General features: G+C 37.9%; 1 protein-coding gene across 2 annotated transcripts in view; it reads left to right on the top strand.

Annotated features, from left to right (window-relative positions):
* The window catches only part of LOC137390077 (endonuclease/exonuclease/phosphatase family domain-containing protein 1-like), a 33,858-nt gene extending 11,865 nt beyond the window's left edge, over window positions 1–21,993 (top strand). For both annotated transcript variants that reach the window (XM_068076324.1, XM_068076323.1), the window contains exons 5-9: window positions 371–659; window positions 6,438–6,612; window positions 18,208–18,348; window positions 18,631–18,820; window positions 21,398–21,993. In XM_068076324.1, the coding sequence (XP_067932425.1) occupies window positions 371–659; window positions 6,438–6,612; window positions 18,208–18,348; window positions 18,631–18,812 (787 nt within the window). In that variant the 3' untranslated portion in view covers window positions 18,813–18,820; window positions 21,398–21,993. The remainder of the gene's footprint in view (window positions 1–370; window positions 660–6,437; window positions 6,613–18,207; window positions 18,349–18,630; window positions 18,821–21,397) is intronic.
* Window positions 21,994–22,809: the final 816 nt, after the last annotated feature.

Raw genomic sequence — 22,809 nt, 5'->3', positions numbered from 1 at the left:
CATCTTTTTCCCTTCCTCTTTTGCATCTTCCTCCTTCTCCCTCCTTTTTTCATGTTCCAGCTTTTCCTTCCATTCTTCTCTTCCATGAACATTATCTTCTAAATAAAGATCGACTTTAAGGGTTGTATCAAAGCGATTATACCAAGCCACTGATTGTCGATCTGTGCTGGCACAATGCTAGTCTATAGCTACGATATGTTTACCACTATCTACTCTCATTGTACTCATCAAATTTCTGCCATGCCAAGTCGCTATTATGTATATCATCTAGGTCTTTGGATTGTGCGTAAACAGCTATAAAAATGTGACACACTGTTATTTGGTTCATGAAGGTGTGGAATCTATTTTGACTCATGCTGATCTTCCACAGGTTTGGTCTGGTGGCTTTACAAGAGATAGCTAAAAAAGAGGCACTGCAAAAGATCTGTGATGAGTTGAACAACCCGACGCTGCCAACAGTATGCAAGTGGAGAGGTGCCAAGGGGCACTGGGATGTTCATATCTCCGAAACTACAGGCCAAATGTTTCAGGGTGTCGAATACAATGGATTCCTGTACGACACTGAGCAAGACATATCCCTACTTTCAGCTTCCCTCATTGAGAATTCAATACAGAACAATAAAGAATTTGTTAGAAAACCTTTCATCGGCCACTTCAAGGTTTGTATGTTCAAAGTCTAATGTTTTAGCCCGAGGAACCAAGAATCCAGGTCAAAATTATGCTTCAGCAAACTTTGTTGAACATCATAAACGTTCTTGGATAAGGCTAAGCTGACAGCTCATACAAATCTATAAAGATCTCATACGAATCTATAAAGATCTCATATGAATCTATAAAGATCTCTTACGAATGAATTTTCTTTAGAAATTTTACTACTAAGTGTAGTAAATTGTAGACAATTTAAAAAAAAAAATTAAAAATAGTATTGATAGGCAACGGACAAGTAGCAAAAGTAGTATTCAAAGTGGTAGAGTAATTACTAGTTAATGCTTTCTAATAGTTTGGAATACGTCCTGCTCTGTTCTGCAGATTTAATGGTAGTTGGACAATGTTCAGGTGAAAAAGTTTGTTAACATGTTTTTAAATGGAGTCTGTTATGTAGTCTTACCATCTTTCAATTCATTTGAAGCACCATTTTTTATGACTGGCTAAAATGTAGATGCATATTTGGCCACGGCTAAAAGGCGACTATCGACAATAAGGCCACAACTAATAAGCGATATATATAGAAACAACTGCTGTCTCGACCAGTCACTTGATAAGATATATAAAGATGTGTGTCATATCGTTTAGGATGGCTGACCAATAAATTTACGGCCTTCGAATCTCACATATATAACGATGGTGTGAAATCTGATAGATGAATTTCTCAGTTATCCTATTGAAGGTTAAATTATAGCCTAGTCATTTCACCTAGTCGAAGATATAGCAGGTAAAACCACATATCTCCATCTTCACCTATATCTCTGCACTATACTTCTGTAGCCACAGCTACCGTAAGAACTTCTTTGTATGTCTTTAAGAAGTTTTTAGGCTGTAGAACAGGTGAATTAAATACAGTGTATTCTTATTTGATGTATGAAATCATTAACCCGTGGTAACTACGGATGTAGGACTAGACTGGCTTGATATTTAACTATATCTATGGTAACCACTAAACCTCGCTTCCAAGTAGTTGGATTACAAGAGTGCACCACACAAGCCAATTACAAGAGTGTTTGATGATAAGAAAACAAGCTATTCATGCTTGTTACTGACTCATACAATTTCAATTCAACGTGGGTTGAAAGCGGGATTTGAACTTACTATAAACAATTGTGGAATGCACATCTGTTGTCGGAATGAACATTCGTTGTCACTGTTACCTGTCACAGTTAAGGAATTTACATACAACTTCCAAAAGAGAGCTAGAATGTTGATTTTCAGCGGGAGTGGTTGTAATTTCACTTTGTACTAGAGACTTTTGTCAATAAAGTGCTCAATATGGTTATTCCACAGCAGGAAGTTGTAATATGTATTTTAATCTTGGTTACAAATTCTTTGGCATAGTTACCATGACAGTTTTATTACATTTTAGCCCGAGTTTATGTCAATAATTTGTAATGTGAGCGACTGGTTCAGCTGAAAACACAAATGGTGTGCTTTATATTATTGGTCATTGGAACAGGCACCTCAAAGCGAAATATTTTGTCTGATTTCAAGGTCAAAGATTTACAACTTAGTCAAAATCATTAAAAAAAGTTAAAAACTTTGTTACAACTTTTCTATCCACTTGGTCTTGTTGCAACAGAGCGATGACACCTTATTAGAACTATAGTGGTTGAATTTTTTATCACACGACTTTTTCGTGATTATAACTAGCTTAAAGTTCAGCTAGTTATATGAGATTCATGCATATTTGAAGCTGTCCATGTAGAGGACATAAGAGGTGGCTAGTTCTATTGATAACCATTTTTTGTTAACATAATTTATAAGTATTTTAATAAATTGCAATTAAATTATATTTCATTAGACATGCATTGATATTCACTGTGTATTTACTTGAAGACAAATGATGCATAATAACAATTTTATATAAAAGTAATAATAGTTACTTTTATTTAAATAGCCAACCCATCGAGCGCAAATGTCGAGCAACTTCCTGTAACATTAAGTGTATTTATGTACAGCTCTCTGCTCAGGGTAAATAATTTTGTGTAAGAATGCTTGTAACAGAGATCTAGTGAACTTAGTCGCACTTTTGAAAATGATTGTGGCTCATTATTGAATGGAAGCGCACTCACTCGGTGTTTGAGTCTTCTTATCTGTCATCACAAGAGCACGATTATCTGACAATTGAACACTAGCAATCCATATGTCAACAGTTCATCCAGCAAGTTTCTGACAGGCAGGTTATTAATCGTTGCGCTGAACGACTTCGGTGCGCTGAAGGTTCAGTTTTAGTGAACTCTGCTGATTGTCAGCTGTTGTACACAGAGTTTTAGCAGCTCTGCGTGTCGAAGGTCACAAGACAACCTTGCCGTGTCGGAGGTCACAAGACAATCTTGCCATGTCGAGGGTCACAAGACAATCTTGCCGTGTCGAAGGTCACAAGACAACCTCGCCGTGTCAAAGGTCACAAGACAACCTTGCCGTGTCGGAGGTCACAAGAGAACCTTGCCGTGTCGGAGGTCACAAGAAAACCTTGCCGTGTCAGAGGTCACAAGACAACCTTGCCGTGTCGGAGGTCACAAGACAACCTTGCCGTGTCGGAGGTCACAAGACAACCTTGCCATGTCGGAGGTCACAAAAAACCTTGCCGTGTCGGAGGTCACAAGACAACCTTGCCGTGGCGGAGGTCACAAGACAACCTTGCCGTGTCGGAGGTCACAAGACAACCTTGCCGTGGCGGAGGTCACAAAAAACCTTGCCGTGTCGGAGGTCACAAGACAACCTTGCCGTTGTAGAAATTTGTCTCTGAAATGAGATACAATAATTATGCTCAGTATATCGTTTAACACTTTTTGTCATTAGAAACTTGTAGTCCATCCCCATGATTCATTGTAATGATTGTTACATCTGTAGAAGTAAAACTTCCATTTCTTTCAGGAAATGTTTTGCGATATTCTAAGCAAAGTATCTCATAATTGTGAGACATGAAACAGTGTATGATCGGATTAGCATGACCTGATTGTCTGAAAGTCAGATGCTGTGCTGCCTACAAGCTATTAATTACAATATCCTGAATGTTACTAGCGATAGCAGTGCGTTAGAGCTGTCATGGGTTAGGATCATCCGCTTGCCTTTCATATGCTAACGGAGAGCCGGAGTTCAAAGATGCTAATGTAATTATTACGGTAAACTAAATGCCAATGCTTATAGTGCGGCTGCTGCTCACATGGCAGGTGACAACCTTATGCCATTTAGATTTTAGATGGTTCTGCACAGCCTTCATTTCTTCTCACCATCTCACGATACTCTTACAACTTGTTTATATAGCATAAAAATGTTTATAATAAATAAACATAATAAATATGTATTTTAGCTTGTGAGTCTGTTGATGTCATACCCTACAGGATGAATTTATTCGCGAAGTTAAGTTTCACGCAAATTGCCTTTTTCATGCATATTCGTGGACTAATTTATTCGCGGATAAACACAATCGCTCTCTATTAAAAGTTAACTCTATTGTGACTAGCAATAGAGTTAACCCTTCACATGCGTACACCACGCGTTTAGGATTCTATTTAGCTGGCAACTACGAGACGATCATGCTAAGCTATAAAGTTCTTGCTGCGTTCAGAGATTTTCATGAATATTCATCAATTTGGAGGCCTTTGATGAACCAACAACTTGTGGTAAGTTATGAGTTTTTTCAAAACCATTTACTAAATTAATAATTGAATTTTACTTTGGTAAAACACAATATTTATTTTTTCCATACCTACCGCTTTATTTGTTTTAGTGTAAGACAGAGCCCAATAATCTGCACAACCCGTTTGCAGTAAAGCTAGTAAACGCAGACTGCGCAACAGTTGACCCAGTCATCTTCCCGTGAAATAAGTAGAGTAAGCAGCCTTTTCATCATAGACGGAGGCTCAATGACTGCAAGGGTGATGGATGTCATTCCTAGAAGATCACCAATAATTCAGGGAGGCTTTGAAATAGAGGTAGAAGTGACCGCAGCTGCTAATGGGGAGAATATATCTGTTTTAAAAAGGAACAGAACGCCTTTACGATCACAATTTTTTAGTCAACTGCCTTTACGATCACAAATTTTTGGCCAACCGGCAGAATGATGCAATGGTAAGCCACGAGGAGAGCTCCGATGACAACTGTCTTACTAGCCATTTAGTAGCGAGAGAATCGCCTTTAACATCTACCCAAGACAGTGACAGCGATATAGCGCTGCTATTACCAAAATAACTAGTCAGAGAGCACTACTACACGCGAGTACTTACTTATCAAGAGTATCAGTTTAATTTTATTGCCAGACAACCGTCATACGGGCCAAACTGTTTTTATTTACTACATTCATTGTTTGTAAAATTTTATTTCTATTTGAAATATTTTATTTGCACACTCAAGTTTGTAATAAATTATACGGTAATATATCTATACATAAAAATATCTCTATATAAATATCTCTAAAAATGCTTAAAAAATATCTATATATAAAATATGTATATACATATATATTCTGAATATATATATATCTCTACATATAAATATATATAATATAATTATGTTTGCTGCAGCGATATCAAGAAGTTGTTGTTGATGAAGAGGTCTAGGTTGATTGGTTGCTTCTCTGCCAATATTCCTGCCTTGGTGAATGGCCTTGGTGATTTACTACATGTTTCTAGTTTTCGTAATCCGAATAGGTTCCGTTTCATTCGCAATCTGCAGTAAACACAAAACAAAAATATTAACAAGTGTAAAGGAAATACAAAAACAATAGCTGAAGTATTGAATGAAAGCGATCAGTTTTTAAACAAGAGAATGAACTAACGCAGTTGATTATGGAAAAAGTTATCTGCACTGCAAATTAAATACATACCATAATGTCCAAATCATTATCGTCATCAACTTCGGTATTAGTGGTTGATGGAGTTGATTTCAATGTAAAAAGCTGTAGGAGAGACTTTTGCGATGACGACGCCACGCCGAATAACTTGTGAAAACCTTGTATAATTTTGTGAAGAAGTGTGATGCATTGGCAATGGGGTTAACTCGAAGCCCCGGCGATGATTTTAAAAAAGTTTGGAACTCAGCTACGTTTAGTACTTCTGCCTAGCGGTTAGTTTTTAATTTGAGGCATTAGTTATTCTCAGTTATGTTTAAAAATAGAACTAATTATTCACAGAATTTAATAATTCGCGGAATTAACTGCTCGCGAAATCGCGAATTATTAAATCTATCGAATATTTTCATCCCGTAGGGTAATTGTTTTATAGGAATACTGATAGTCTCTAGTTATGGTACTAGTTAACACGTATTGTAGTAGTCTCTAGTTATGGTACTAACATCTATTATAGTAGTCTGTAGTTATGGTAGTAACATGTATTGTAGTAGTCTCTAGTTATGGTAGTAACATGTATTGTAGTAGTCTCTAGTTATGGTACCAACATGCATTGTAGTAGTCTTTAGTTATGGCACTAACATATATTGTAGTAGTCTCTAGTTATGGTACTAACATGTATTGTAGTAGTCTCTAGTTATGGTACTAACATGTATTGTAGTAGTCTCTAGTTATGGTATTAACATGTATTGTAGTAGTTTCTAGTTATGGTACTAACATATATTGTAGTAGTCTCTAGTTATGGTACTAACATCTATTATAGTAGTCTGTAGTTATGGCAGTAACATGTATTGTAGTAGTCTCTAGTTATGGTACTAACATGTATTGTAGTAGTCTCTAGTTATTCTTTGATGCTGATTATGTTTCCTGGTTGTAGTTGCATTCTCTTGACTTGGCACTTTGCTCAGTGCACCTTAAGAATGCCGGGCTTAACGAGGAAGATGTCGAGGTAGCAGCTGTTTCAAGCCTCGCTGAGACTATTACAAACAAACTAAAAGAAGAAAAGGATATAGTAGTGTTGGGAGATTTCAATCTGTCTCCAGACTGCACGGGTAAGTTGCGAATATGCGTGGGTGGACACAAAACCCAATCAAACGAATGGTTTTGTCCTTGAGTTTTCGCTAAGATTCGCTTTCTACTGTGTGTGGGATGTATCATGCTCGACTTCCAGTGCACAATGCCACCCCTTCCTACTCATTTCATTTCGATAAATTAAACTTTACATACTTTGGTTATTTGAACGTCACGTCACAACTATCCTACACCATTCCTTAGGTCCACTGAGGCGTGGAAGTAAGTGGAATTGGTGAATGCACTGAACTATTAAGTATTAGGTGTACATTGTGTTCATGCACTGCCACTAGTCTGGTCCCCTATGATATGCCATTACCATAAGTATAAAGGTCAAACTGTTGTCCGTAGTTGATTTTACAGCTAGGATAGAGTGCTCAGATTGAGGTTTCTTTCTCCATATTCCATTTTTCAAGGCATCTTCACTATAATAATAGCCATGTCTGCCTGTCCGAGGTCACGCTAAGAGCATTAGGGAATAAAATTGTACCTCATGAGATTCGAAAACGGATGTTGGAGTCCCAGCCAAGCTTGCTAACATCTGCACCACCCAACCATCTTTCCAGATCTAAGATTAATTGTGCGCATAGTTACTACACATGATGATCTCTCATGGTGAGCAGGATTGCCGGTGTACTAGTCTTATATAACCAGGAGTTTGATTAATTGTGCGCATAGTTACTACACATGATGATCTCTCATGGTGAGCAGGATTGCCGGTGTACTAGTCTTATATAACCAGGAGTTTGATTAATTGTGCGCATAGTTACTACACATGATGATCTCTCATGGTGTGCAGGATTGCCGGTGTACTAGTCTTATATAACCAGGAGTTTGATTAATTGTGCGCATAGTTACTACACATGATGATCTCTCATGGTGCGCAGGATTGCCGGTGTACTAGTCTTATATAACCAGGAGTTTGATTAATTGTGCGCATAGTTACTACACATGATGATCTCTCATGGTGTGCAGGATTGCCGGTGTACTAGTCTTATATAACCAGGAGTTTGATTAATTGTGCGCATAGTTACTACACATGATGATCTCTCATGGTGAGCAGGATTGCCCGTGTACTAGTCTTATATAACCAGGAGTTTGATTAATTGTGCGCATAGTTACTACACATGATGATCTCTCATGGTGCGCAGGATTGCCGGTGTACTAGTCTTATATAACCAGGAGTTTGATTAATTGTGCGCATAGTTACTACACATGATGATCTCTCATGGTGCGCAGGATTGCCGGTGTACTAGTCTTATATAACCAGGAGTTTGATTAATTGTGCGCATAGTTACTACACATGATGATCTCTCATGGTGCGCAGGATTGCCGGTGTACTAGTCTTATATAACCAGGAGTTTGATTAATTGTGCGCATAGTTACTACACATGATGATCTCTCATGGTGAGCAGGATTGCCGGTGTACTAGTCTTATATAACCAGGAGTTTGATTAATTGTGCGCATAGTTACTACACATGATGATCTCTCATGGTGCGCAGGATTGCCGGTGTACTAGTCTTATATAACCAGGAGTTTGATTAATTGTGCACATAGTTACTACACATGATGATCTCTCATGGTGCGCAGGATTGCCGGTGTACTAGTCTTATATAACCAGGAGTTTGATTAATTGTGCGCATAGTTACTACACATGATGATCTCTCATGGTGAGCAGGATTGCCGGTGTACTAGTCTTATATAACCAGGAGTTTGATTAATTGTGCGCATAGTTACTACACATGATGATCTCTCATGGTGAGCAGGATTGCCGGTGTACTAGTCTTATATAACCAGGAGTTTGATTAATTGTGCGCATAGTTACTACACATGATGATCTCTCATGGTGAGCAGGATTGCCGGTGTACTAGTCTTATATAACCAGGAGTTTGATTAATTGTGCGCATAGTTACTACACATGATGATCTCTCATGGTGAGCAGGATTGCCGGTGTACTAGTCTTATATAACCAGGAGTTTGATTAATTGTGCGCATAGTTACTACACATGATGATCTCTCATGGTGTGCAGGATTGCCGGTGTACTAGTCTTATATAACCAGGAGTTTGATTAATTGTGCGCATAGTTACTACACATGATGATCTCTCATGGTGCGCAGGATTGCCGGTGTACTAGTCTTATATAACCAGGAGTTTGATTAATTGTGCGCATAGTTACTACACATGATGATCTCTCATGGTGCGCAGGATTGCCGGTGTACTAGTCTTATATAACCAGGAGTTTGATTAATTGTGCGCATAGTTACTACACATGATGATCTCTCATGGTGCGCAGGATTGCCGGTGTACTAGTCTTATATAACCAGGAGTTTGATTAATTGTGCACATAGTTACTACACATGATGATCTCTCATGGTGCGCAGGATTGCCGGTGTACTAGTCTTATATAACCAGGAGTTTGATTAATTGTGCGCATAGTTACTACACATGATGATCTCTCATGGTGAGCAGGATTGCCGGTGTACTAGTCTTATATAACCAGGAGTTTGATTAATTGTGCACATAGTTACTACACATGATGATCTCTCATGGTGAGCAGGATTGCCGGTGTACTAGTCTTATATAACCAGGAGTTTGATTAATTGTGCGCATAGTTACTACACATGATGATCTCTCATGGTGAGCAGGATTGCCGGTGTACTAGTCTTATATAACCAGGAGTTTGATTAATTGTGCGCATAGTTACTACACATGATGATCTCTCATGGTGAGCAGGATTGCCGGTGTACTAGTCTTATATAACCAGGAGTTTGATTAATTGTGCGCATAGTTACTACACATGATGATCTCTCATGGTGAGCAGGATTGCCGGTGTACTAGTCTTATATAACCAGGAGTTTGATTAATTGTGCGCATAGTTACTACACATGATGATCTCTCATGGTGAGCAGGATTGCCGGTGTACTAGTCTTATATAACCAGGAGTTTGATTAATTGTGCGCATAGTTACTACACATGATGATCTCTCATGGTGAGCAGGATTGCCGGTGTACTAGTCTTATATAACCAGGAGTTTGATTAATTGTGCGCATAGTTACTACACATGATGATCTCTCATGGTGAGCAGGATTGCCGGTGTACTAGTCTTATATAACCAGGAGTTTGATTAATTGTGCGCATAGTTACTACACATGATGATCTCTCATGGTGAGCAGGATTGCCGGTGTACTAGTCTTATATAACCAGGAGTTTGATTAATTGTGCGCATAGTTACTACACATGATGATCTCTCATGGTGAGCAGGATTGCCGGTGTACTAGTCTTATATAACCAGGAGTTTGATTAATTGTGCGCATAGTTACTACACATGATGATCTCTCATGGTGAGCAGGATTGCCGGTGTACTAGTCTTATATAACCAGGAGTTTGATTAATTGTGCGCATAGTTACTACACATGATGATCTCTCATGGTGAGCAGGATTGCCGGTGTACTAGTCTTATATAACCAGGAGTTTGATTAATTGTGCGCATAGTTACTACACATGATGATCTCTCATGGTGAGCAGGATTGCCGGTGTACTAGTCTTATATAACCAGGAGTTTGATTAATTGTGCGCATAGTTACTACACATGATGATCTCTCATGGTGAGCAGGATTGCCGGTGTACTAGTCTTATATAACCAGGAGTTTGATTAATTGTGCGCATAGTTACTACACATGATGATCTCTCATGGTGAGCAGGATTGCCGGTGTACTAGTCTTATATAACCAGGAGTTTGATTAATTGTGCGCATAGTTACTACACATGATGATCTCTCATGGTGAGCAGGATTGCCGGTGTACTAGTCTTATATAACCAGGAGTTTGATTAATTGTGCGCATAGTTACTACACATGATGATCTCTCATGGTGAGCAGGATTGCCGGTGTACTAGTCTTATATAACCAGGAGTTTGATTAATTGTGCGCATAGTTACTACACATGATGATCTCTCATGGTGCGCAGGATTGCCGGTGTACTAGTCTTATATAACCAGGAGTTTGATTAATTGTGCGCATAGTTACTACACATGATGATCTCTCATGGTGAGCAGGATTGCCCGTGTACTAGTCTTATATAACCAGGAGTTTGATTAATTGTGCGCATAGTTACTACACATGATGATCTCTCATGGTGAGCAGGATTGCCGGTGTACTAGTCTTATATAACCAGGAGTTTGATTAATTGTGCGCATAGTTACTACACATGATGATCTCTCATGGTGAGCAGGATTGCCGGTGTACTAGTCTTATATAACCAGGAGTTTGATTAATTGTGCGCATAGTTACTACACATGATGATCTCTCATGGTGTGCAGGATTGCCGGTGTACTAGTCTTATATAACCAGGAGTTTGATTAATTGTGCGCATAGTTACTACACATGATGATCTCTCATGGTGAGCAGGATTGCCGGTGTACTAGTCTTATATAACCAGGAGTTTGATTAATTGTGCGCATAGTTACTACACATGATGATCTCTCATGGTGAGCAGGATTGCCGGTGTACTAGTCTTATATAACCAGGAGTTTGATTAATTGTGCGCATAGTTACTACACATGATGATCTCTCATGGTGCGCAGGATTGCCGGTGTACTAGTCTTATATAACCAGGAGTTTGATTAATTGTGCGCATAGTTACTACACATGATGATCTCTCATGGTGAGCAGGATTGCCCGTGTACTAGTCTTATATAACCAGGAGTTTGATTAATTGTGCGCATAGTTACTACACATGATGATCTCTCATGGTGAGCAGGATTGCCGGTGTACTAGTCTTATATAACCAGGAGTTTGATTAATTGTGCGCATAGTTACTACACATGATGATCTCTCATGGTGAGCAGGATTGCCGGTGTACTAGTCTTATATAACCAGGAGTTTGATTAATTGTGCGCATAGTTACTACACATGATGATCTCTCATGGTGAGCAGGATTGCCGGTGTACTAGTCTTATATAACCAGGAGTTTGATTAATTGTGCGCATAGTTACTACACATGATGATCTCTCATGGTGTGCAGGATTGCCGGTGTACTAGTCTTATATAACCAGGAGTTTGATTAATTGTGCGCATAGTTACTACACATGATGATCTCTCATGGTGAGCAGGATTGCCGGTGTACTAGTCTTATATAACCAGGAGTTTGATTAATTGTGCGCATAGTTACTACACATGATGATCTCTCATGGTGAGCAGGATTGCCGGTGTACTAGTCTTATATAACCAGGAGTTTGATTAATTGTGCACATAGTTACTACACATGATGATCTCTCATGGTGAGCAGGATTGCCGGTGTACTAGTCTTATATAACCAGGAGTTTGATTAATTGTGCGCATAGTTACTACACATGATGATCTCTCATGGTGCGCAGGATTGCCGGTGTACTAGTCTTATATAACCAGGAGTTTGATTAATTGTGCGCATAGTTACTACACATGATGATCTCTCATGGTGCGCAGGATTGCCGGTGTACTAGTCTTATATAACCAGGAGTTTGATTAATTGTGCGCATAGTTACTACACATGATGATCTCTCATGGTGAGCAGGATTGCCGGTGTACTAGTCTTATATAACCAGGAGTTTGATTAATTGTGCGCATAGTTACTACACATGATGATCTCTCATGGTGAGCAGGATTGCCGGTGTACTAGTCTTATATAACCAGGAGTTTGATTAATTGTGCACATAGTTACTACACATGATGATCTCTCATGGTGAGCAGGATTGCCGGTGTACTAGTCTTATATAACCAGGAGTTTGATTAATTGTGCGCATAGTTACTACACATGATGATCTCTCATGGTGCGCAGGATTGCCGGTGTACTAGTCTTATATAACCAGGAGTTTGATTAATTGTGCGCATAGTTACTACACATGATGATCTCTCATGGTGAGCAGGATTGCCGGTGTACTAGTCTTATATAACCAGGAGTTTGATTAATTGTGCGCATAGTTACTACACATGATGATCTCTCATGGTGAGCAGGATTGCCGGTGTACTAGTCTTATATAACCAGGAGTTTGATTAATTGTGCGCATAGTTACTACACATGATGATCTCTCATGGTGAGCAGGATTGCCGGTGTACTAGTCTTATATAACCAGGAGTTTGATTAATTGTGCGCATAGTTACTACACATGATGATCTCTCATGGTGTGCAGGATTGCCGGTGTACTAGTCTTATATAACCAGGAGTTTGATTAATTGTGCGCATAGTTACTACACATGATGATCTCTCATGGTGAGCAGGATTGCCGGTGTACTAGTCTTATATAACCAGGAGTTTGATTAATTGTGCACATAGTTACTACACATGATGATCTCTCATGGTGAGCAGGATTGCCGGTGTACTAGTCTTATATAACCTAAAGACAAACTTGCACGAAAATTTTAGTAGATTTTATGAGAAAGTATCGGTATTTTTCGATCATTTGCGATTGTTTGTGATGTTTGAGGTGACCTAAATGCCGGGATGTTTTAAGATTAAAATCAACAAAACTTGATGTCAGTTAGAATGCTTGGAAAACAATACATGCAAGACGATGTCATTTAATGTTATTATTGCTATAGTTGATATCAGCTGTTGCCGATATAAAGTTGCAGCATTAAGCGGCCCTATTCTGTCGGTCTCTTTACAACTATTATAGACGTCGTAATCACAGTTTCGCTTGATCTTACCGCCTTAACTGGCATCAAGTTTTGTTGACTTTAATCTTCTAACATTTTTGCAGTCAAAATCACCTCAAACATAAAAAACAATGGCAAATGATCGAAAAATACTGATACTTTCTAATAAAACCTACTTAAAGTTTGATGTAAGTTTATCTTTAACCCTTTCACTGGCAACCATGTACAAATTCGGCTATCGGCCTAGTGCCAGCCATTTACCGAAAATTGCCGATATTGCTTCATGATATGTAAACAGTATTTTATTCCAATTTCAATCTCTATCTAGAACATTTTTGTTACATATTTTAATTTGCCAACATTTTAACCAACAAGGCTATGCAAAAATTCAAAGGGTCTATACTTTGTGCGATGATAAAGCTGTGTGAAGCTACGATCGATACGAAGCTCAAACGATCCTCCATTATGTTCCTTACTCTTACAAAATTATTACTTTCACCACTATCAGAGACATTGCTGCTGCTTTAATTATCTGTATAATCACGAAAATCTGAATCTGAATTGGCTATAATGTCATCAACATAACTAATTACCTGTTTTCTGACTCACTTCTGACGGTAACTAATGAACTCACACAAAAAAATGTTTGTTATTAAATTAGAAATTCTCAAACAAAAGTTTAAAATTGCTTCGTTATTTTAGGCTAATTTTATAGACAAATCTTCAGACAACACTGTCAATTTCATAAAAGTCTTAAAGACCGTGGGTTATGCTGTCAATGGATAATAAAATTAGGTAACTATGCAATTGCTGGGAAAGTCGCAATAATGCGTCTACGGCAGTCGTCCCAAAAAAACGCATTTATGCGTCTACGACAGTGAAAGGGTGAAGGCAACCATTTCAGCTATTTGGAGTTGCTAGTCACATAGCTAGTTAGTACATTACATCATAAAATTCACATTTACATCTAAAATTAATTCTGTGTCCGAACAATACAGTATGGTAATAAAGGTTTTCCTTTGCTCCTTGCTGCTGTTTAGGTGACACAAGTTTTAATCAAATAACAGGCAATTTTCTCAAAGGCGCGATAGAGATTTGGCAAATGTTATGGCTCCAGTCAGTGTTATGTTCTTGCTTATCCTTATGGAGGAAATATCATTTCTAGTCTTTTGAGTGCTTTGAAAATTGGCTTGCTTCTCCCATCACAAACTATTGCACTGTGAACAGACACTCGGAGTAGTGTCGTAATGCAGTATAATAGGGGAGTTGTTCAGCTGCTCTTGCATCTGCTCTTGATAACCCCGGGGCACTCAGAAATAGCTCTGAGCTGGTGTGGTGACTCACAGTAATCAGCTATACACTATGTTTCCATGATGCGCAGTGCTTCGGAGTTGCACTATCTCCGAATCATGGAAACGGCGTCTTCGCACAGAAATCACTGCGCACTGATCAGTGCGAAGCCAGTGCAAATTCGCAGCAAGGAAACAGCGACTGCGCAGTGGCTGCGCATAGCTCTCATGCCGTGGAGACAGATTCTTTGAGGGCTACAAACTAGTACAAAGGTTATCCCGCTAATCTTGTTTTTTTTCTATTCTTCCGATCTTCTTTCACCTAAATTTAATTATGGTCTGCATTCACGAGGATGATGAGGTGATTACTTTCCTGGACTTTGTTATCGATGCCAACACTTCGAAAAATAGGTGGCAAGTCTTAAATTAACGTTTAAATAATATATTACTTGAAAATATATTACTTTGTAAAAATTGTGTTAAGGTTTGTAAAACTTTGTGAATGTGTATTGTAAATAAAAGTATAATGATGACAGAAGCATAAAAAGACTGTTTCGGACATTCGGTATCCGTGATCGATTCTATTTCTCCATCAGGCGATTCGATTTATACAATTTTTCTTCTCTGGCTGATTTGCTGAAAACCTCTGCGCAGCATGGAAACGTACAATCCCCTCGACTTCGGAGGGGGCTGCTTCGCAGTACTGCGCACCATGGAAACATAGTGATTGTCCTTCACTGCACCCACGCTCTACCCATCCCCCTGTTACAGGCTGAAGTGCTCTTGTGCTGGGCAAACAATAACTCTGCCAAAGTTGAATGATGGACCCTATAACTACAGTATATAACATTTCTCATTTATAAGCATTCTTGCTCTTTAGTAATTAGTCTGAGACAGGAAATGGATGGCTGAGCTCTGCTTATTGGCTGTTATTGTTTGAATTCTGTTTGATGATATCAAAAGTAAACATTCTGCCCACTGAAACTTACACCAGTGTCACGGGTCAACTCTGTTGCAATTCTCCTAGAAGGTTACCAAGGCCCCCTCTTTGTGTGTTCCTCAGTTTCACTGAGTTTTATTGGTCACTCTTAAAACATTTGTTTTGAGCTGAGCTTTTCCAATTGCCATTTTCATCAAATCATGTTTTCACTATAATTCCTTTCCCTGGACATCGTTCGCTATACCTATTTGCTTATTTGCTGACCGACCGTGTAGTTTAAAACTCGGCAGGAAATTGTAGCACATTCTGGTTATTTAGCGAGCTATGACAGCGACACATTAAAGCAATGACGTAGTACTAGATTGAATTACTGTCAACTATGAGAGGTTCATTCCCTTATGCTTAAAACTAGGTGATTGGAAAGCTTGACACTCGCTATAAACTCTCTTGAGAGCTGTAAAGAGAGGCAATATTGCTGCATTCGAAGATGAGTGTATTTGGATAAGGCACTAGGCTGTCCCTGTCACTTCCCGCAAGACACTCTAATAGAAACCTTGTACCTCCCTCTTCACGTCACCCAACTATCAAAATAGTGTCAATACTTGCTTGTTTCTTCTCCAAGAATAGACCTGATGATGTAATGACCGGTCAAGGTCAAGCTGCTCAGCGTTTACCCTAATCAACAAACTTGAACATTATTCTGTGGTTTGTTTTTGCATCATTCTATAGCATACCATCATGCATGTAGACGTTGTAAATCCTTTCTTTTACCAAGAATGATGATCACAATGCCATAGCAGACTATTCTAAAAACCAAAACTCTAAAATTCGAAGTTGTCTGTATTCGAAATAGGTATAGATTGTTCATGGACCAGATAAATTGAATAGTTCTATTCGTAACAGTGTTCGGTTGAAGCCATACTGGTTAGTGCATCATAGGAGATTGGTCCTTTTTAAACATCTTTAAGAATAATTACAGTGGAACCTCGGTTCTCGAACATAATCCGTTCAAGAAGGTTCGAAAACCGAGTTCGAGATCTGAAACAATTATTCCCATTAGAATTACTGTATGTAAGTTTTAATCCGTTCCAAGCCGAGAAATTAACTTCCGTAAAGTATTTTTTAAACATTTTACACCATAAATATTTTACACCATAAACATTTTACACCATACTGTATACTATATATACTATAAATAAAAATGAGTAGATATAGATCGTGTTTATTTTTAATAAAATGTTTTCTATCCGTGATGATGAAAACAGAAAACAAAAAGTAAACATTTCGCATGATTTGCTCTTAAAACATCGAAAACATTCTAGGTTAAGATACAATACCAAATATTGCAGAAATTGATAATGAAACAGCAAAGAATGCAACAGATCAGTTACATCAAAAATCATGTGAAAAAAGAAAGTATAAATAGCAATGGCACGTTTACTTCACATCTTTGAAGGCGAATCCTCCTCCAAAACAATTTAGGTTAACTCCACTGGGAGGAGTTGTCTCCCTAGCAAATATCTTCGGTAGAAGGATATCATCCCAGAGGGTTCCTTCCTTTTTGTAAAGAATTTATGAAGTGTAACTTGCTTCTTCCTTTGTTAATGAATGTTTCCGTACTGTTTCCGGAGCTGTTCTGAGTGTTTAATTCTAATGCGCATGCTCCGGTTTGGTCGAGAACCGAATTTATGTTCGAGATCCGAGACGAACAAATCTCAATTTTTTGGTCGAAAACCGAGTTGGCCGAGAAACGAAACGTTTGAGAACCCAAGTTCCACTGTACTCCAAAAACCTACCAAAGAGCGTTGAGGGAACTTTCATAATTAGCCTTGATTGTGATTTCCGAGGAACAGTTGATTGCGCACAAAAATCTGGCTTTTGATAAAAAGGCAAATATATTCAAATTTTTCGAACTAACATAAATTGGTACTCAGGTCGTTTCAAGTAAAAAAACTCGCTTATGTTGAATGCAGGCTGAGTGTATAGAAATACATGCATTTATGAACATGGGGTGCATGCTTTTCATTGCTTGTTAACAGTTTATTCGAAACTCTGGGAGCTGTTATAAAAATACATCGTGTAATGTTTTGATGCAATGTTTATACAGAAGTTTATTTTGATTGTGTAACTCATTGTTCCAACTATGGCTTACGCGATGCACATTTGCCATGTTGCAACCATTTTCTGCTGCTTCTTTTGTTAGAAAATAGACAGCTACAATGATTGTAGGGTAATTCATTGCTTCTCCTCCCGCCAGATTTATTACTCAAGATACATGTAGACTGTTTGCAGCCAGTCTAGTATTGAAGTTGAATGACACAATTCCTTTTATGTTATTATTGTAAATCCATTTAACTTGAATAAATTTTGATTTTAAATCAATCAGTGTTTTGACCTTCATTGTAATTGTCCCCACTTGACTCCTAGGATTTGTCATTTGGTAATTAGCACACTACAGGTTGTTCACTTTTGCTGTGTTTTCCAGCTACCGCCATCAGGTCATGTTGATGTATTTGCTAGGTCAACTAACTCATTCAACAGATATGTTTCTGACACATGTTCTGTTTCTGACACTCCTGACACATGTTTTGTTACACAGGCAGCCTTAGGATGCCTGTGTAATACTTCCCTATGCTGGTCCAAATAGGAGGAAAGATTTTGAGATGCTAGTTTTGTATAATAAAATATCTTGACGGTCAGATTGTTTTATACAGAGTTTGATTCCTTCCGAACTGGTGGATACGTGAACACTATCCCTCCTGAGAGCTACACCAATATCAGCACTACGAATATGTTAGGGTCTCATGCTTATGACAACATCTGGATGAGCAGACAACTTCAGGAGATGTATACAGGTGAGTTGGTTATGTTTTGTTTGGAAAAACAAACATCTTATATACAGTATGACACGATGTCATGCAATGCCTTTTTGTAGTTTGTAGTCATGCTTAGTTATATGTAAATGACTACATCAACATCAAAGTCAGCTCATTAAAAATAGAGTCTCAATCTGACAGTTTCTGTGAGGATTGGCGAGCCATCTCATATTTGTGCTTGCTTATTATAGCCCTCGTATTCAGCCAAACCAAAGATATACTAGTTGCTTGCAGCCAGTCAATGCTTTTCTGTTTATTTAGGTAATCATGGCGTGGTTAGAGTAGGTCTCACAAGTCCCTGGATTCCAGATGGTTGGTCATGGGGAGGAGTAGTAAGTGATCACTGCCCGGTCTGGGCTGAATACTTTGTGGATAAGGAGTATGACATTGGCGTAGTGCAAGATCTCGATTGTATAACGCTGACAGCATCCGGACTTCCTTGACCCTTGCAGTAGGTTAAACCTACACATGACTCTTCACTGTCAGTTTTTGTTCAGAGTTGGTGGTACTGATAAGACGTTGACACGCGATATGGGTAGACGTAAGAGGTTCGGGTTCTGGTCACGTACCCTTCGCAGTTTTAGGAGAAATATGGTAGTCTTCTGACTTGATTGAGGTGTACGATGTTACAGTTTATACCGATTTGGGTAAGCTGAAGCTGGGTGATGCATCAGCAGCCCCCTACAAATCTTTATAAAAAATTAAAAGAATGTAAGCTACAGTAACTGAATGCTTCCTTACAATAAACATGTTCAGTGTACAGTAGACGCTCCTACAATGTAAATTCCCGATAATGTAAAAAATTGATGTGAAGTATTTGCTTCCTACTATGTAAAGAATTCCATATAACGTAAAGTGCCAAGTCAGGCGAGTTCTCAAAATCGATTTGAACGTTAATCTATCTCGCCGCATTTGCAAAAGACAAAACGACGTCTGTATAGCGTTATACCTATTATATATACAATTTTTGTATGTAACAGTCTAGTTTGTCATGATAGATCGCCAGATGTGTTGACGCAACAGAGAATAGGATAGCTGCGCATTGCTCATAAATAAAAAAGCGCCCGATTTGTGCAGGTGTTACAGCGTCGGTATCTGAATGACACGAGTTGGAGTATTGTCGAAAGTTTTCTTTTATCCTAACCTTGACCCCTGGATACAAATCGATGACGAACAGGTAGTACCGCTTTTTGTAAATATTGGGTTGTTTTGTTGTAGACATAAAATATTTGTTTTTAGTTTTACTTTGCAGAGTATGCTTTGCTGTTTAGAAAAATAAACAAATCGTAGATGAACGTCGAAGATGTGCGCTCCCCATAAATATATTGTAGAATTATCGCAATAATGATCTATAAAACCAGTGAGATTGATCATAAAAAGGAGAAAAGTTGTCGATGGCAACTGATAATGTGGCAGTAACCGTATAGCCCACAAATTAAAAAGTTTAAATTAAGTTTTTCCTTTTTGTGTGCCCAAAGGGGTACGTTTGGAAAGATCTTGGAACAAATTAGGCAATTTAAATGTGTTTTACTGTTCTTATAACATAAAATCTCTATAACGTAAACGTTACTGGAACGGATTGTTTGCGTCGGAGGAGCGCATACTGTATGCTGAATTGTTTTATTGAATTCGTTCATAGATAATCTATATAGTATTTACTGCGTCGATCACATATTGTCGAAAGGGCAAAGAGAAGACAACTAAGTTTTTAGATACGCATTGGACTAAAGGAGGGCTTATCGCAGACCCCATTTTATAAAGGATATTTTATAGATATTTTATCATACATACCTTTCTAGGGTACGCATAGGAAATTTGAAAACATCGGGGAGACTGAAGCATATCTACGCTGAAGCGAGAAGTATTCCGAAAAACTAGTATCACTCGCAACCTTGTAACAAACATACGGCAAAGCAAACTGAAATCAGTTTTCCTTGACATTTGTAAATATTTAGTTTAATTTTAAAAATTGTAATAAAATTGTTTTCTTTTTTTAGGATTTGTCTTTAATAATTTGGTTTATAAAATTTTTTTATTCAAAATGACTATTATTTTAATGACGTGTTTTTGTTTTATATAGTTCAAAATATACTCTCCGATGGTCAGCTCTCCAACTAAGACAAAGTGGAAGGTGAAAAATCAAGCACTTTTTCTACACGTTAATATGCTAGCATTAGCTGCGGTTTCAATCCAATTGTAGTTTCACTCGGGGATATGTTTGGTACTTTTTGCAGGGCTGATTTACTTAGTAGATTGTGTTTAGCTATGTTTGTGCATCCTCTTCTCAGGTTTATTCAGTGTATAGTACATAACCTGTCTAAATTATCTCCCCAATCCTTAAGATTTATCCAAGTTATTTTGCTTCCAACAGTTTTCTTCCAACTCAACTCCCAAATGTTTTACTACAACCATCAGCCATTCAAATTTTTCGTAAATTCATAGGAGTTGACTCAATTCTATTTGGATTCATTTCATTAAAGCAGACAACCAGGTTATATAGGCATACGGTCAAACATCCGTCATACTATAGTCAAACCTCTAGATTCTACGTTCAAACATATCCATACTACAATCAAGCCTTTGCATACTACACTCAAGCATGTCGATACTACTACAGTCAAACCTCTACATACTATACTCAAACATATCCATACTACAGTCAAACCTCTCCATACTACACTCAAATATATCCATACTACAGTCAAACCTCTACATACTACACTCAAACATATCCATACTACAGTCAAACCTCTCCATACTACACTCAAATATATCCATACTATACTCAAACATATCCATACTACAATGAAACTTTACCATACTTACAGTCAAGCCTTACCATACTCCAGTCAAACCTCACCACACTACAGTCAAACTTGGATGTACTACAGTCATAGCTGAACTTGCCAGAATTTGCCTGGCATTACATTATTCAAAGGAAATTTAGATGAATTCTACCCCGTATTTCTCTCGCCACCTTGTATTATAAACTAATTGTTTGCAACAATTTTTTTCTCTTTTCGGTTAGGTACAGCCTCAAAATGTGACAGTTCTGAAGCTCTATGTTGCATCAAATCAGCATTTGTCTCCCCAAAATATTTGAGAAAGAGATGTAAAGCTCAATTGGTTTTGCTTTATATGAAGTCAAAGTGTCTTCATGCCAGTCTACAACACCATTTGAACAAATACTCTCTTGTTATTTTTTCATTTTAATCATTTTTATTATACATATCACTCAAATGACCTCCGTGTCTCGTTTGGATATACTTTATATTTAGTCAATCGAAGTCCCCCGGGAGATTTTACTGGTCTATTGATGTAGGTAAGCATAATAACTAGATTCTTTGGTGTTATGTATTAATGCATTTTAATGCTCACAATTGCCTACTGTTTCACTGAATGTTTTGGAGATTTTTATTGCATCAAAAAACCAAACCTAGCAGCGATATTTGCTCGGTGTTATAGTATTTGTATTCTATCAATATTTTTGATCATGCCCATTATAGAAATTGCCCATGAGACTTATTAGGCTGTTTTACCTCATCTTTGTCATTGTCCATCACGTTAATCAGTCAATGCTAATTGTTTGTTATTGTATTTGTTTCTTGTTACTCAGATATAACCAAATACATGCAATATGTTTTAAACTAGTGTTTGCATTGATGGTTATACGGGTGTCAGTCGCCGTTATGGGTCACAATTACATGAACTCTTGTGAGAGGTCAGCCATCTTGAACACAGTTAGTTCTGGTCACATCAGAGCGCGCCAGGGCTGTTCAGGGATCCAGTTTATAGGATGCTGTAGGAATAGATAACATTCACTACACTCATTAGAATACTTGCTAAACAGATTAGCAAATCACAATTATCTACAACATATCTCTTAATGAAGTGTGCAAACAAATGCAAGAAAGAAAATTCTCTCTATTCGCCACTCTTTACGTTAGTGGTACTCCATTTATCACTAAAAACTTTGTTAATTTTGAAGCATTTGATATTATTGCCTTAACCAGTTTGGAGAGTCAATGAAAGGATTGTATTACTATAACTTCAGTGGAATCTTGGTGACTAGGTTTTAACTGATACTTAGAGCGTACCAATCCACTTATTGTAAAAACATTTCAATACGTTACGCTGCTGTAGACCTATGTACAGATTACAAACACTGTCCACCAGTCTATTGGAACATAATTCATCAAACAATAAATTATTGGAGAGACTACTTCATTCACACCTTTGTACATTTAAAATAGATATAACTTGTTTTATCAATACTCAGCAAATCGAAAAGATGCTACTCTGGTCTTGACATCTATTACATATTGCACCAACAGACATCTATTACAACAACAGACATCTATTGCATCAACAGACAACTATTACATCAACAGACATCTATTGCATCAACAGACAACTATTACAACAACAGACATCTATTAC

Source organism: Watersipora subatra, chromosome 3, assembly GCF_963576615.1.
Source record: "Watersipora subatra chromosome 3, tzWatSuba1.1, whole genome shotgun sequence".
Classification (NCBI taxonomy): domain Eukaryota; kingdom Metazoa; phylum Bryozoa; class Gymnolaemata; order Cheilostomatida; family Watersiporidae; genus Watersipora; species Watersipora subatra.
The sequence above is the reverse complement of the archived record's forward strand: the minus strand, read 5'-3'. Positions and strand labels throughout refer to the sequence as shown.